General features: G+C 41.7%; 1 protein-coding gene across 1 annotated transcript; it reads right to left on the bottom strand.

The window, feature by feature from the left end:
* Positions 1 to 154: 154 nt before the first annotated feature.
* On the bottom strand, positions 155 to 6920 carry pold4 (DNA polymerase delta 4, accessory subunit). Its single transcript, XM_084932373.1, has 5 exons — positions 6797 to 6920; positions 5307 to 5442; positions 4945 to 5022; positions 1362 to 1473; positions 155 to 354 (listed from the first exon to the last, which is right to left on the bottom strand). The coding sequence occupies exons 2-5, from the start codon at positions 5413 to 5415 to the stop codon at positions 330 to 332; spliced, it is 324 nt and encodes a 107-aa protein (XP_084788499.1). The 5' UTR covers positions 5416 to 5442; positions 6797 to 6920; the 3' UTR covers positions 155 to 329.
* Between the last annotated feature and the right edge of the window lie 9755 nt (positions 6921 to 16675).

Here is a 16675-nt window from a genome sequence, read left to right as displayed (position 1 = left end):
TTATAAAAACCCTGAAGCAAACAGGTGTCAGATTACAGAGCACATGGAAGAAGCCCAGGGAATTGATTTTACAATTGTTTGTCCTTCATGTGTCTTTCACTATTTATTTCAACAAACAACATTAAACTTGCATAATAAGACAAGAATAAGTCAGTTTGGGTTCAATGTGTTTATTAAAAATATTACAAGCTACTAAAACACACAAAGACAACGGCAGGGTTTAGAACATGGTTGCTGTTGTACAGATTTGTTTCTTCCTCTTTTCTTTTTCATATAAAACGCTGATGTAAAAAAACCCTGGTTTTGACTGCAGTTTGTTTGTGTCCTCCTCAGAGAGGATATCCACTCCACAAGCTGAAAGACAGAGAACACAATCATCACTCAGCCAGTAATAAAAAACAATGAAAGTACACTTGACAGTTCTCCAAGTGTTCCATCCATCAGTGATTGGCTTTGTAAGAAAACCTTAATCATGTTTAACTTGTTTTATGTAATATCTTCAAAATGAAGCTTTTTTATTCAAATCCATTAATATTATGTTGTGAAAAATGCTAGCAGCTGCCAGTGCTGCCCTCCAGCCTCCTAGCAGATACATCTATGGTATAAATGGTAAATGGCCTGTATTTGTATAGCGCTTTACTAGTCCCTAAGGACCCCAAAGCGCTTTACACATCCAGTCACCCACCCATTCACACACTGGTGATGAAGCTACATTGTAGCCACAGCCACCCTGGGGCGCACTGACAGAGGCGAGGCTGCCGGTCACTGGCGCCACCGGGCCCTCTGACCACCACCAGTAGGCAACGGGTGAAGTGTCTTGCCCAAGGACGCAACAACCGAGACTGTCCAAGCCGGGGCTCGAACCGGCAACCTTCTGATTACAAGGCGAACTCCCAACTCTTGAGCCACGATCGCCCCAAATGTGAAAATCTTAGGTGATTCTCAAAAAACTGCTGAAACGGACTTTGAAGATCGGGGAGATTCGAACTCATCCAGGATTTTTAGTAGATGCACGTGTATCTCAGAGCCTACGTCACCTCGTTCTTGAGGTATTGTCCTCATGAAGAGGCTTTTACAGCTGAGGGGCACTTCTCTACATCTCCTTAGAGATAAAAAGAGAACATTTTTAACAATAGAAACAATGTGACCTTTAATTTGCACACTATGTTTGTGTCTGTTAGGAGGTGATGTGTCTGGAACCTGATGGCTTCATGAACCCTTTTGACACAAATCAGCTTTAAGCTGTCAACATCTGGGCTGTCACTCATCCTTCAGTAATGTTTATGACCCATCATGTTGTGGTCTTTTCAAATATTCTGGGGATACAAGTGTGTGTGTGTGGGTGTGTGTGTGTGTGTTACCTCAGGTTGTACTCTGGGTCGGCGTGGGTTTGTAGCAGCAGGTCTCTGATCTCCTCAGGTGGGTTCAGACCATGAAGCTTTGCTCTCTCCCACCTCTGCAGCCTGCTGATACCTGACACAGACACATCAGGATGAATGATTCAGTCACTTCAGTCTGTTTTACTGCTAGCAAAGAACGGACCCAAAACTAATGCAGTGCAGTGAGCATCAGGACAACAGGCGAGCACACACACACCTAGTAGGATTACTACTGCTTACATCACTCTGGTCACTCTGCGTTGCTGTGCTAATATGGCACAAAGCACTTGAACATCCCATTTTCTATTTGCACAATGTACATTTTCAGTTTTTTAATCTAAATGTACTTATTGTTTATAATGTTTTGCACAGTCGAGGATCAGCTCAGGACACATTTCTGTGTCTGTGCACGTCTGTGGTCCTGCCTACAGACTCGTGGGGCAGTTGTCTTCTGTGGGCGGTCACGTCATTAACTGAAGTTGAGGTGTGGCTGCTTCGATCAGCAGGTGTGGAGGCACAGGTAGTAGTTGCTGTGTGAGTCTGCTCCAGAAAATGGAGTCCCAGAAGTAGACCTCCCCACCATGTTTTTAACTTTGGTGATTGAAATCCAAGAATCTAATCTAATTAGCACAGATTACATTTAATACAAGCATTTTGTTAACCAAGCATCTTTTTGAAGCCATTCATCCAAATTAGTTTACATCTCACTAGATCAAAGCAACATGGTGGCAGCCAAAATGCTTAAGTTGAGAAACCAATGGACTGGTCTCACATACGGCCTCTCTGCTCCACTTATACAGACGTTTACCACGAGCCTGTCACATAAACTCACATTTTGTTCATGGTTTGTCCAACAGACAGACACACAGTCACACTGCAGTGGATGAATAGTGTGCAACCCCCTGCATGCTGATTCCTGCCCGCCCTTCACTGCAGTGTCATCAGACAACTTGTTCCACTGTTCCACTCCACTCCGAGCATGTGGGCTATTATGGTGGAACCTGACCTGTAAGTGTTGAATTATGAACGCAGAAGAATCGGCACACGTGACACGCACTAACCAACAACAGCACTGAAAGCACTGATATAGCTGTTGTTAGACGTTTACATACTCTGATCATGGGCACGACAGTCACGGTGAGCTGGGGCTGTTCATCAAACTGCTGTTTTCCCATCCTGGAGACACAACTTAGTTTTTACTGACTTCAAAATCAAGAACTAGGTGACTTTATGTCCTCTAATCTATATGTTCAGAAATATACACACAGGATCATACACAAGACTCTCCAGAGTGTTTAAACAAGGCCAAGCCCTGTTAGTGATCATCATTAACTTAAACAAATCACGGTACAATAGAAACAACTGGTAGTTTTCCTTTGGGAGTATAAAACGTCTTACAGAACGTATCAGACTGACCGGTGGGAAACAATGGGAACATTCAACAGACTCAGTGAAGATCTAAGATAAAGAAAGTTGGGAAGGCCTTAACAACTGCACATTTTAAGATCACCACTTTAAACAATTATATCCAAGTAAAACTTATTCAGATAAGTCTGGAAGAAAACCCATCCGTTACCCTCAGATGAGAGGAAACTGGTTAGAACGTTCAGGAACAACCCAAAAACCCCTTCAGGCCCAAGTCTGTCATGACCTAGACACTGCTGAAACACCAGTGTCTGTCCACAGTGAACCAGGATTTACATTGGTGTGGAGAGGGTGGCGACCAAGAAATGAGCCCTAACCCCAAAACATCTTCAAGCTCGACTGAAATTTGTGGCTGTCAACATGAAAACATGCCTTGTGGAGAAAGGCTTCACGGTCAGCTGATAACAACAACGGGGATTTTTGGACTACCTCCAAATTCTTAACTTCACCTTAAATCAGCAGCTTGAAACTTGGACGCAACTGGGACTTCCAACAGTACAATGGTGCCAAACACACATTACAACTGGTTTTGGAATACATAAAGCCCTGACCTCAACCCTACTGTAAATTCGTACGCTACGCTTAAAACCTAGCTCCGTGCCAGAAAACCAACCAATTCAAATGAACTCAACCAATCCTACCAAGAAGAGTGGTAAAATGCCCAGCCACAATCATGCCAGCAGGCTGACGATGACTACCAACAGCGTCTGGACGAGGTACGACTTCCTAAGAGAAATTCAACCAAATACTAGTAGGGTGTCCGTATATTTTTACCTGAAATCCCAAATAAATGGAAAACTTGCAGGGCAATAATTTCCAGAGGAGTTAGGGGGGTTGTGACCCCCCCCCCAATAATCAGACCCAGCCAATCAAACCCCCCCAATAAAATGCTGAATTATCTTGCATAAATAGGCTGTTGATTTTCTTTACTCATTTCAGTTATTACCAGGAAAGTAGCTGCATGTTTAATTATCTGGGAATTTACCCAGATTTATTTATTTATTCAGACAGAGATCTTGACCCCCCCAAATGTTCAGCACAAAGTTACACCCATGAAAACTTGTATATCCAATTGTTGTTTTGAAGTTCATTAAAGGTGTAAGCAGTGTAATCATTCCACTCTGGAAAAGGAACAGTTCAAAGGAATCAGCCCCAAATGATCATTTCATCTCTGGTCTTAATAAAGGTAAATAAACGTCTGACCACAGCTGCCCTGTTATAGTGATGACTGGGGTATGTCAGCGAGCGTAGCAGATAAGGGGGATCGGGGTCATTTCCTACTAATTAGGCCCATCAGTGTGCATTTTTGACAGGTTGCATGATGCTGCAGCACTAAGGTCTGATTCCACGATATCGCTCATTGTCTCCACTACAATCAGGCAAATTCATTACAAGCTGCAAGGTCAAACGTGTGTGAGTGTTGGACGTGTTTCCCCTCTTTGTTGTGATCACTGTTGGAGTCATAGTAAAAAAGTTATTGCACATGTTAACCAGAATCTTAACAGTAATGCAGCACGTTACTTAATTACACCCAGGAGAAAGACATTGGTTACACTACTCACTGCATTACTTTCATGGTACTCTGTAAAATGATCTGAACACTGTCTCATAATCATCATTTAACAATATAAACCTACAGGCTACCCCACACACCGACACACATCCCTGTCCCAACGAGGACACGCGTGATCGTTCTCTTAGTGTTTAGGTATGAACACAAAGCAAAGATGGAAAGCAGCACAAAGAGACATTACAGTGACATTACTGTAGAACGTTCAGCAGCTGCTGGCTTCGCTGCAGACGACGGCTCACTTCATCACAGGGCCGGGCTTCACTCCGCTTTAACATCACTCTGGGTTCTTGGCTAGCTTAGCGTTAGCATCCTGTCTGTGCAGGTGTTAACACTTTGGTGCAGCTGATTCTGTCCAGGAGCAGTCTCCATTGTAGCATGGCACTCTCATCCTTTTGTGCAGTACAAATCGACACAGCCCCCACCGCAGGCCGAGCCATTATTCTCCTCCTCCGACATGCGAATCAAAACCAGCTGATCGCAGCGAGAGCGCAAGAAGCGATAAGTGGGATCGACTAACGATTCCAAGGAGCTGGACTGCTTCTCAATCTACCACAGCATGAATCTTACCTGTGCAGGGCCCAAAACTCCAGTCGAGGTCAAACTGTCGGAGCTTCTCCAGTTCCTCCTCTCTAATTCTGTCGGCCTCTGCTCACAGGAAGAAAGGGTCATGTGACAACAATACTCACATTAACATCAGGGTAAATGTACTGGATGGATCTGCAATTTGGAACTTTCATAGAACACTTGTGCAGCAGGTTTTTGGACATGTTTAGACAGACAGGTAGATGTTCATGTGAGGGCAGTAAGCAAGCACTAAACTGATGAACTGAGGGTCACCAAGGGTCAGTATGAGATACATAATGACTATTTTTACTTGTGAATCATGGAAATCTGTTTACAGTGACACCACAAAGAGTGCTGCTCTTCACCTTTCTGTGGGGAAGGAGGAGGAGTTGGGCTCTTCTCTCGCTTCCCTCCTTTTCTGGATCTCTTCACCACTTTGAACGAGTCCGTGATAAGTCTGCGCTTGGTTGTCATGGTGACCGATCCACAGCAGAAACACACCTGTGCAATGGGTTTTTGTTAAAAAGATGGAAGATTTCACATAAGAAACTCTCCTGCGAGCTCACTATCACTCCCTGATGTGATAAGGGCCGCCATTGTGATGCGTTCAACTGCCAGTCAGCTATTGAGCAACATTTTCTTCAAATGAAAAAGAAAACACTCGAGCCTAATGACTGAATTCTATATCTATTCACAAACTAAGAGTCGTGTTAGTAGCTGCTGCCTCATCACGCTCACCTTTTGTGTCTAAAAGTCTTTTCAGGTTTTTCCAAAGCTGATTGTTGGTATTTAAGCAGTTGTAAACGAGTTCTTGGTCCATCATTTGTGAAACGTATCTCTCATGAATGATATCAAGCTATTTGTAGACAGAAAGAACATCTCTGTCACGAGGTAGAAGCTCTGATCAGTTCTTGGCTATCCAACGTCTATATAGCTGAATTTATGTAAATGTAAATATTTATATTGTAAGTGGGCAGTAAGGACTCACTGATTATAATGTAGAACGCAGAGTGTGTCATAAAGGAACCTGCAAACAGCTCATTCTTTATTACCACTGTTTCAATCAGGAATAATTACGCAGTAATAGCGAGTCACAGTATTTTGTCCACGGCAAAGTTTTCAAGATAAAACGGTTTAACCCACAGTTAGTGGGTGTATCACGGCTCACGTGTGTAATATGCCACATGTAAGCTTACATGTTGTATTAGCATGAAGCTGCAAAACCGACATTTCCCGTTGATTTTTCTAAAACACATGAAGGCGATTATAAGTAAGCTCGTTAGTTTGGCCTTTGCCTCTAAATTCGACCGAAAAAGTGAACAATAATGATAATAATCATAATCATAACAATGACTCGTGTAGTTTTTGAACGCCTCTGACGTCACGCCCATGCAGTGACGTGTTGTGAAACGTAGAAACGGGGACCACAGGTATGCCGCACAGGACTCACGCATTGACCAGCTATTACAGGTTTACTGCCACCTGCCGATGACATCACTCCGTTTAGTTTCAGACCACTTCACTGATTTCAAGAACACGGAAGAGTCACAGTGTCCCTACTTTTCCACATCCACGGGCGCAGGAAATACGGTTCACCGTGAAAAACGCGTTCGTGTTTCACCGTCAATCTAAGGTCCAGCTTCACGTTTGAGCCGCACATCCTTCTGCGACCCAGCCTATTTATTTACGTGCTCTGTGATGGACATTTGTTTTGGTCTGTATCTTTTCACTTAGCCTAATAAATCATGTTGAGCTGTAGAGTGCACCCTGGCCTTTTCCTGTGATACGTCGTGTGTTTGGGCGGCCCCTGTCAGCCCCACAGAGGCAGGAAGACCCGAGTGTCCTTTGAACTTACCTTGTTATTTAAGCGATAACAGCTGTTTGAAACAGATCAGCGCTTTCTCTTCTCTCAGGCTGCAACACTTTCTTCTTCTCCCATCGTCACTGCGCTACACTGAGCCGGGGTCACTCCTTTGCTGCCACCTGTTGTTTGCTCTGCGTACTGCAGATCAGTGTGTTAAAGCGATGGGAATTCCGGATCTATTTAGAGAACAGGCTCTTTCGGCTCAGTTCACTAAAAAGAGTCGACTCTCTCTCTCTCTCTCGCTCTACATATATAAATATATATATATATATATATATATATATATATATATATATATATATATATAAATATATATATATATATAAAGCTCTGACTTGTATTATGAGTATGATCCACATCAGCCAGGCCGCTTTGCTAGCTAAAACACTGGTGTCGGCACATAAGGACGCTGTCATAGCCTGCCAACAACGTTGATTAGCTGCGTATATATGAATGTGAATCGCATCATTGGCTGGACTATGGGATAAGGTGGCATTGTTCTAATCCCAATACTGCTAAGATGAATGACTCTAAAAGAAAACAACTATTTTATAGAGCAAAAAAGAGCAAAAACATTTCTAAAATTAAGCAATTTCCTATCAAAATTGCTTAATAAACATTTATTTATTTTATTTTATTTTATTTTAATATATTTTAATATATTTTTATTTTTTATTTTATTAGTATTTTCCTTAAATGTGTTAAATATATATTTTCTCATCTAAATGTCCACTGAGCTGTGAGCCAGGGGGCGGTAATGCGCCTTAACATTGGTTGCCAACCAAGAAGAAGAAGAAGCTGCGAGCCAGGAGGGAGGGGGTGAGCGAGTCCTGAGTGATTCGCTTACGCTTACGATTCAGCACAGGAGGGAGGGATTTAGTGAGTGAGTGATTCGTTCGCTCTATGATTCAGCACAGGAAGGGAGGGGGTGAGTAGCTCAAATGTGCTGTTAGCATGTTAGCAGAGCGATGCTACTGTGAACCGAGGAGCTATTTTCTTGATGTGAGCTTACTTAGTTACTTAGTTACTTTTTAAAAACACGATTTACAACCTGAATAGGTGATAAAGCGATAGATCTTTCAGCCCAATTCTACTTTTTCTGCATAATCCATCATACAAAATGTAATCAAATGGAAAAGTCCCTTTTTAAAACGTGTTTTATTAGTTTTAATCTTTTAACTTCATGCATCAAGCAAAAATGTAATTATATGCAACATTCTCTGACTGGAAGAAATTTGTTTAATATTTAAACCTATTTTCTGCACATTCCAGGACATAAAATTGTTTTTTTTTTGTGTGTGTTTACACTCAGTCTTTCAAATAGATGCAAGTAAAACACAGCAGTAGGGTAGGCGGAGGTTTGCCCTGGTGCAGGTGTGCCGCAGCGGTCAGTGGAAGAATCTGCGAGTTTCTCTGTGAATTTCCCATCATGTGGTAGCGCACTCGGTGCTTGCTCGGAAGTTTAGGGGTTTTTTTTCGCTGTAAAAAGAAGTTTTCTTCCCACGCACAACAGACGCTAATGTTTTTGTCACTTTTTATGGAATCAAACTCAAAGTAAGGTCAGTACTTCCACGCTTTAAACGCTGCACGCTCATACTCTCTCCCGCACTCGATATATGATCCATTGTTGATCTGCACACAGCTGTTGTCACGAACGTCGCACTCGCTTACGTCACTGTCATGAGACATTCTCGCAAAAAAAATCACGGTTTTAGTAACGCAGTAATGCAGCGTTCCTACAGGAAAGTAACGGTAATCTAATTACCGTTTTTGCAATAGTAATCCCTTACTTTACTCGTTACTTGAAAAAAGTAATCGGATTACAGTAACGCGTTACAAGTAACGTTACAAGTAACGCGTTACTGCCCATCTCTGACTACCACACACCAAATCCGGCCGTTATACTTCCTGGCTTGTGTTGGCACTAGGTAACAAAAGCTCACCACTGCGCCTAGCATCCTGGAGCACTTCCGTTGTGTTTTGGAGTTTGTACGTGTTTTTCAACTTTGTATGTGCTTTGTCTCTAGGGGCCACCGTAAATATACTTTTATTTATTCACTCCACATAAAATGTAATAAATAAATCATATAATACAAAAACTATTTACATTTCAACTTTTAACTATTTAAATTTTCAGCTTTTTCCTTTTAAACAAATTTAAAGTGAAACAACACAAAACACTGCAAACCACAACACAAGTAAATATAAATTAAAATATGAAAACAAAAAGAAGATGCACATTCTCTGTCATATGGGCCTGCATGAATAAACTTTCTGAATCCTTTGTCATCCGCAACTGAAAATAGTTGTGGATGATTACTATACCTTTCTAATGTGACATTGTTGTCCCTGCTCTCTTTCTCTGTCTCTCCCTCCCGCTCTGTTCCTGTGCTACTGCGAGTGTAACTACCGCCCCTCCCCCCTCTGCCCAACGCAAAGCACAAGGCTCGCATACGGAGTGAAGCAGAAAAAAGTGCGAGAGAGAGGGAGAGACAGAGAAAAAAACATGGCTCCCAATAAGGCTTGCATCATTCACTTCAAAGAGCCGGCTCTAAGAGCCATTTCGTTCGCGACCGACACATCACTAGTTTCCACTGTATCCATGCAGGGTATGTGTTTCCGGCTACTGTGGAGTTCGCAATATGGTGCTCCACAGTGGCTGCAGCCAGACCCTTATCAAAAAAAGTGTGAGAGAGAGGGTGAGAGAAAGAAAAAAATACATGGCTCCCAATAAGGAGCCGACTCGCGTCGTTCACTTCAAAGATTCGGGTCTAGAATCCGTTTCGTTTACGACCGACACATCACTAGCGTGTTAAGAGTACACTTGTAAATATGATCAAATCATTGTTTCACTCAGTTTATCTGGGAGAAGAAATCCATTATACCAGATTTAGCTACCTCATTTCCATCTGCAGTCTCCGGGCAGGTCAAGCAACAAATAAAAATACACAAAATTACAATATATGGCCTGTATTTGTATAATATAAAGAATTCAGTTATATGAACAGAAATGGGATTGACACTTCCAACATAATACCCCAGACAGCCCAGCTAAAACCACTTTAAAACCACATAGACTGTAATACAGCCCCATGTATCAATTACTATTTGGTTAAAGGCTGAGCGGACCAACTGCCAGGGATCCTCACCAGGCTGTCCACCCTCTCCCTCACTCATGCCACCGTTCCCACCTGTGTGAAGCCCTTCACCATCATTCTCACCCCTAAAAAGACTGGCATAGACGGCCTTATTAACTAAAGACCTATAGCCCTCACGTCTGTAGTCAGGAAGTGTTTTGAGCGGATAGTGTCTTAGCACATCAGAGACTGCCTACCTACTGCCTCCTTCAACCCCACAGATTTCACTCAGCAGACAGATGCCTCTGGAGTAGGCACAGGAGCAGTACTGCTGCAGGAGAGAGAGTCTCGATAATCCACTGTGGAAAAGGAGTGTCTTGCAATGAAGTGGGTGGTGGAGTCACTGAGACACTATCCCCTAAGCAGACATTTCATCCTGGAGACAGACCACAGCCCTCCAGTGTCTACACAAGATGAAAGAGACCAACATGCATGTTGCAACCCTATGATTTCACAGCATTAAAAAAACAAGGAAACACATTTGTGGGTTAGTGATTCCTTATTATGTTCATTAGGTAGTATTTGATTCACTGCTCGTGCAAGGTGAAGAGACAGGGGGACTGGCCATCCTACCTGTGTCAGGAAAAAGAACCTGAGTTAGAGCTGATAGAGCGGATCTTGCAGAGTCATGTGAGAAAGAGTGGAATAAAAGAAAGCTTATTCGGGTCCCTGATTAAACAAAAAGACAGATTTGGAAAGTCGAGTAAAGCTTTCAGAAATGATAAATATCATTCAAAAGTTCTTTGACTAAAATCTCTGTGCCAGTGTTGTGGGAAAGGCGATTGTCAGTCTCAGTGAGCTTTGTCTCTGTTTCTGCTAACTCTGGTTAAAAGTGCCACAAAAATGTATTTATACAGTTTCAAAGCTTCCAAATGAATATGAACATTTATTCAGACACTGAACTGGTCTCATCAATCTTTCATTCAGAGCCCTAACTGCACTGATTATAGGGGTGTGGTATAATCTAGGAATAACTTTAAGAATAATTCTTATCATCATAATCAGAATTTTCATAATTTCTTTGCTCCGTTGGGAAACTCACCAATTCCTGATGTCATCACATCAATAAAAAACAAAAGACTGGACTTAAGTCCTTATTTGGACCCCCATTAGCTCCAAGACTGATTACAATGTTTCCAGTGCTTCAGTCACATGGAAGCATGGAAGTGATGTTTTCAATGAAAATGATAGTTCTGGTGTTGAGCATTAAGCTAATGAAAGCAGCAACCTCTCACTGTCTCTGGGCATAAATCAGAAAATCAATACAAATCTGTTCTGTGGTATTTACTGCTCTGCGCATGTAATCCATCCAGCCTGACACATCACTTACACATAATCTCATCTAAGGTGCAGAAGAGAGAAGTGCTGTCTCTCCTTTGTGGCTTATACAGTAAAATTCAGGAAAAACATGTGAGAGACACATTTTGTGGAAATGAATGTTCAGTTTTTTGTGCCATGATGTAATAATGAGCTTCACAGCTTAAAGTGGAACCAGGCTCTGTCTGTGCTGTCCGTGCTTTTAGCGATGTTGCTCCCTTTTCTCTTTGTGTAACACTACACTGGTGCTTAGCACATCTTCTTGATTTTTTATATATGTACGCATATGCTCAAAGTAAATGATCAATCAGTGTATGCACTGTTGGCTCTTTAGAGGGCTGCATGCAAGGCTCTCTGCTTTGGTTGCACACCCATAATCCTTCACTCTGCCTAACCCAAGTCAGATCCCAATGGACACAATTATGGTGCCATGAAGTCCACTGTAGGTGGGACAAACCAAAGAGCATGATCATGAGCCTTCTCCAAATTTACCCATTTAGAGTAATTGGGCAGACTGCCTCATTTTTATGGCTGTCAAACATAAAGAGATAATAGTAAACCTTAACACGGTTATTTTAAGTGTAGGAAATGCACATTTGTTTTTTCCTGTTTACACCAACAATCCTCTCAAAGATGTAAATGGACTGATTCTCATATAGCACATTTTCTACTCTCCCAGAGCGCTCAGAGCACTCTTCCCACGCAGAGCTGCATTGAATCTAACGTTCAAACACTAACACAGGACCTCCCCTATCCCGAGCTACAGCCACCTCTTGTGTGAAATCCTTTGACCCTTTTAGACAGTTTGGACATAAGGGATGAGCAATCACTATATGATCAGATAACCATGAGAAACACAAAGAGATTCTGTCAGTATAAAGTTATCAAAGACAATATTTTATGCTCGTGACTACATAACAGTACAGTATTCTCAGGTTTAATCTGCATAATGGATGAGGGTTGAAATTCTGCTAGTAATTGTGACGGGTTCCAGTTATAGACTCCAGGAAATTAGTCTAATATCCATGAAGTCAGGAATACATGGACGTGTGGGTGTGACTGTGCACTTGCATCAGAAATTCAAAGGTCGTCCGCCTGACTGGAAACGAAGCAGCTTTCTACAGCTTTTCTTTGACATTTGTGTAAACCACCTCTCCAACCACATCGTGATCTTTTTGATCTTTTTATAACCAGTCGCTCAGCCCCACGACGCTCTACACTAATTCAGCCTTCAGTGCTTCTGCAGCTTTTTGCTTCGTGTCCAGTGTCAGACCATTATCGACTCCTAGTAAGTGACTGCTTTGTAATGGAGGCATTCAGTGAGTTTCAATGGCATTACATAAGCAGCTATTAAATTAGTGGGAAATACTATCTCCTGGATGTGGTTTGTGGTGTGTATCTGGATGTGGAGACTGATCCACAAGCTTGAAAGTAGCCTCTCATACAAAATGACTTCTGCTCTCTTCGCTTTGGTGAGCTTTTGACATAATGGACATCACAAACCTTGGATTGTTAAATATTTATTAGGAAATTAGTCAGTGCTGTCCTGCACTGTCTCTGTAAGCGAAGTCATATTATGAAGTTGAAATGATTCAGTTTGTATTCGATGTTTTCGTGGTTAGGGTACGGTGCCAGCTACGAGAGTGTGTAATAAACAGCCATCAGCATGTTAAAGCTTTACAGTCAATGATGCAAACAGAAATAAATCAGCTGTTGTATTTTGTTGTATTTCCATTCTTTTCATTTTCTTTGTTGTAAAGCACTTTGTGATTTTTATCTGCGAAAAGCGCTATATAAATAAATTTTACTTACTGACTGACTGCAACTGTTTGAAAGGACAATAGGCCCCTTTCTAACAGTTTTAAACTGGTTTACTGCACTGGTTTCCAGTAAATAGGTGTGTTAGTAATAACAGGCTTTACTCATCTGGTTTCCATGTTTGTACGTCTTGGTCTCAATGTTAGCTACTTCTGGTTTTATTTAATGATAATAATGTATACTTTATTGATCCCCGTGGGGAAATTCCTCTCTGCATTTAACCCATTCACTCAGTGAAGCAGTGGGCAGCCTTTGGGTGCCCGGGGAGCGGTGTGTAGGGACATTACTTTGCTCAGGGGTACCTCAGCTAGTTTATATTGTCTCTTCTCTCTGGGTACTCTGGCTTCTTTCCACAGTCCAAAGACATGGAGTCCATGGTGTTAGGTTAATTATTGATTCTAAATTGTCCATGGGCGTGATGTGACTGCGAACGGTTGCCTGTCTCTCTGTGTTACCCTATGACAGACTGTCCAGGGTGTACCCTGCCTCTCGCCCAATGGCAGCTGGGATAGCCCCACCCCCCACGGCGCTGAATTGGGTAAGAAAATGGAAATCAACCTTGCAGTGTAGTAAATCTTTGATGGAATCTCCACAGTGTTCTATACTCAAAAGCTGGAAACCTGTTGTTGCACTAAATTCAGTTTTATTTACACAGCGCCAAATCACAACAACAGTCGCCTCAAGGTGCTTTATACTGTACAGTAGATACAGAGAAAACCCAACAATCATATGACCCCCTATGAGCAAGCACTTTGGCGACAGTGGGAAGGAAAAACTCCCTTTTAACAGGAAGAAACCTCCAGCAGAACCAGGCTCAGGGAGGGGCGGCCATCTGCTGCGACAGGATAAAGACATGCTGTGGAAGAAGATTGGGTAAAGTAATGCCAGACTGAGTTACACTTACTGATAGAAATCTAGCATTAGAATGGGGGACAAAATAAAGGGATCTGCAAAATGAAAGAAGACTCAATGATTCAGTAACTTCCAAATCAGTTACATCCTTAGTTTCTGCGGACAGCTGGTCATGTAAGCTGCCAGGGACCCTTTATATCTTTTATTTGTTCCTACCTTCTCATCCCAGGCTGAAATGGAAAACAGCACATTTTAAAGTCTTATCAATCCTTTTAATAGTTTTGACTCTTTTGAGACTGCTAGAAATAACCATTCACTTAATATGTAGTTCACAACTTCAGTGCTGAATTTGACTCACTAACACGGTGATTAGAACAAAATAGGTCGCTGCACATGTTTCATAAATCTGACAACGATACTGTGCACACACTTTTTTTTGTGCAGGGTAACATCATTTGCATGCAAATATTAGTGAATTAAGCCGAATCAGTGATACATGTGATTTATTTCAAAGGTTACCTTTTACTATCTGCTTACTACTCTGGTTTAATTAGTTCTAATGAAGGTAACTCCAGGTCCCTCTATTCATTGTTCAGTAAAATTACAAAATCTCCAGACACATTCCCCTCCCAGATGTATTCTGTTGATTTTTGCAACTCTCTTATCTCTTTTTTCACTTGTAAAATCTCAGATATTCACCGTCAACTTAACTCTTTAGGAGCTCCTGACTCTGAAGTAGACTTCCTGGTTCCCCCACTGTCTTCCTGTCAGTTATTTTCAAGCTTTACTCTTCCCTCCATAACTGACGTATCTAATCTCATTAAAAAATCTAAGTCATCCACCAGTCAACTTGACCCTCTCCCTACTGTGTTAGTTAAAGCCTTTCTTCCCTCGTTAGCTCCTCTCATAACCAATGTTATTCATTCCTCCCTGAACACTGGAATTGTTCCTGAAGCATTGAAAAAGGCTTCTGTTATCCCAACTCTCAAAAAGCCTGGTGCAGACCCCAATAACTTTGATCATCTTCGCCCTATATCAAATCTCCCCTTCATTTCAAAAATTCTTGAAAAAGTTGTCACCGCCCAGCTTCATTTACATCTCAATGACCATAATCTCTACGAACAATTTCAATCTGGTTTCCGCCCCAATCATAGCACAGAAACTGCTCTGTTAAGGATTACCAATGACCTTCTGATGGCAGCTGATTCTGGTCTCCTATCCATCCTCATCCTTCTTGATCTTAGTGCAGCGTTTGATACCATGGATAGCATCCATTGGTATTAATCAGACCCCCCTTACCTGGTTTACCTCATATCTCTCAGACCGCACTCAGTTTATCCAACTTAAATCCCATTCTTCAACTCTCTATCCTGTTTCTGCTGGTGTGCCCCAGGGTTCAGTATTGGGGCCTCTTTTATTCATTATTTATATGCTTCCTCTTGGTTATATATTCCGAAAATATAATATAAATTTTCACTGTTATGCCGATGACACCCAGCTCTACCTTTCTTCTAAACCCAGTTCATCCCTCCCACCTACCTCCCTATCAGACTGTCTTATTGAGATTAGATCCTGGTTCTCCTCCAGTTTTCTCAAACTTAACAGTAATAAAACTGAAGTTTTACTTGTTGGCACACCATCTATCTTAACCAAATCCCACAGTTTTTCCATTAACATTGAAAATTCTCCCACCCTTCCCTCCCCTCAGGTTAAGAGTTTGGGTGTCATACTTGATAATACTCTCTCACTCCAGTCTCACATTAATTACATAACCCGGTCTGCTTACTTCCACTTACGTAATATTAAACGACTCCGTCCCTTCCTTACCCCCCATGCTGCTGCCATCCTTGTCCATAGTCTTATTACGTCCCGTATTGATTACTGTAATTCCCTCCTATTTGGTCTCCCCAAAAGGTCCCTTCATAAACTCCAACTTCTTCAAAATTCTGCAGCTCGGGTCATAACTTGCACTCCGTTAAGTGCTCATATTACCCCAGTTCTTCAGCAGCTTCACTGGTTGTCCGTAGAGGCCAGGATAAATTTTAAAATCTTACTTCTTACATACAAGTGTATCCATAAATCTGCTCCTGCATATTTGTGTGACCTGCTCCATATCACCACTGTTTCCCGCCCTCTCACATCATCATCTGTTATTCATCTTACTGTTCCGTCCTCACACCTTATCACTGTGGGGAACAGAGCTTTCAGTCGCTCTGCTCCTCGGCTCTGGAGCTCTCTTCCTCCTGCACTAAGAAATATTGACTCCCTCTTCGTATTTAAGACACAGCTCAAAACACATCTGTTTAAACTGGCTTATTCGCTTTAATGCTGATTTTATCTGTTGTCAAGCTCTGTTTTGTAATTTTAACTTATTTTATGTATTTTATGACTACTGTTCCTTTTATTAATTGTGTTTTTTGTAAGGTGACCTTGGGTTTCTGAAAGGTGCCCTCAAATAAAATGTATTATTATTATTATTATTACTATTTAACTAGATTTGTCTCATTACAATCAAAAACTCATATTCAGTTTGACATATGTTCCTACATGTTTGCTGTTCCTGCTGAAATGAAGGTAAAAACAATAATAACATTTATCTAAGTAATGAAACTGGACACATTTTCTCAGTAATAGGATTAAAACCTTTTACAACATCACAATTTGATTCACACAGAAAATGTCCATCGTGCTCTGAGCAGAGACAGGAAGAGAGAGAGAGACAGAGAGAGAGAGACAGAGAGGAAAC

This window comes from Perissodus microlepis, chromosome 6 (assembly GCF_051167445.1).
Source record: "Perissodus microlepis isolate ML-2025 ecotype Zambia chromosome 6, ASM5116744v1, whole genome shotgun sequence".
In the NCBI taxonomy this organism is placed as follows: Eukaryota; Metazoa; Chordata; class Actinopteri; order Cichliformes; family Cichlidae; genus Perissodus; species Perissodus microlepis.
This window is presented reverse-complemented; position numbering and strand designations above follow the sequence as displayed.

What these genes read in the sequence shown, in the direction of transcription:
- pold4 (XM_084932373.1), bottom strand. Translation starts at nt 5,415, where the DNA reads ATGACAACCAAGCGCAGACTTATCACGGACTCGTTCAAAGTGGTGAAG. An exon ending in TCCTCCTTCCCCACAGAAAG is followed by an intron (nt 5,023 to 5,306) that starts GTGAAGAGCAGC and finishes TCCTGTGAGCAG; the next exon opens with AGGCCGACAGAATTAGAGAG. An exon ending in GACCCAGAGTACAACCTGAG is followed by an intron (nt 355 to 1,361) that starts GTAACACACACA and finishes TCTGTCTTTCAG; the next exon opens with CTTGTGGAGTGGATATCCTC.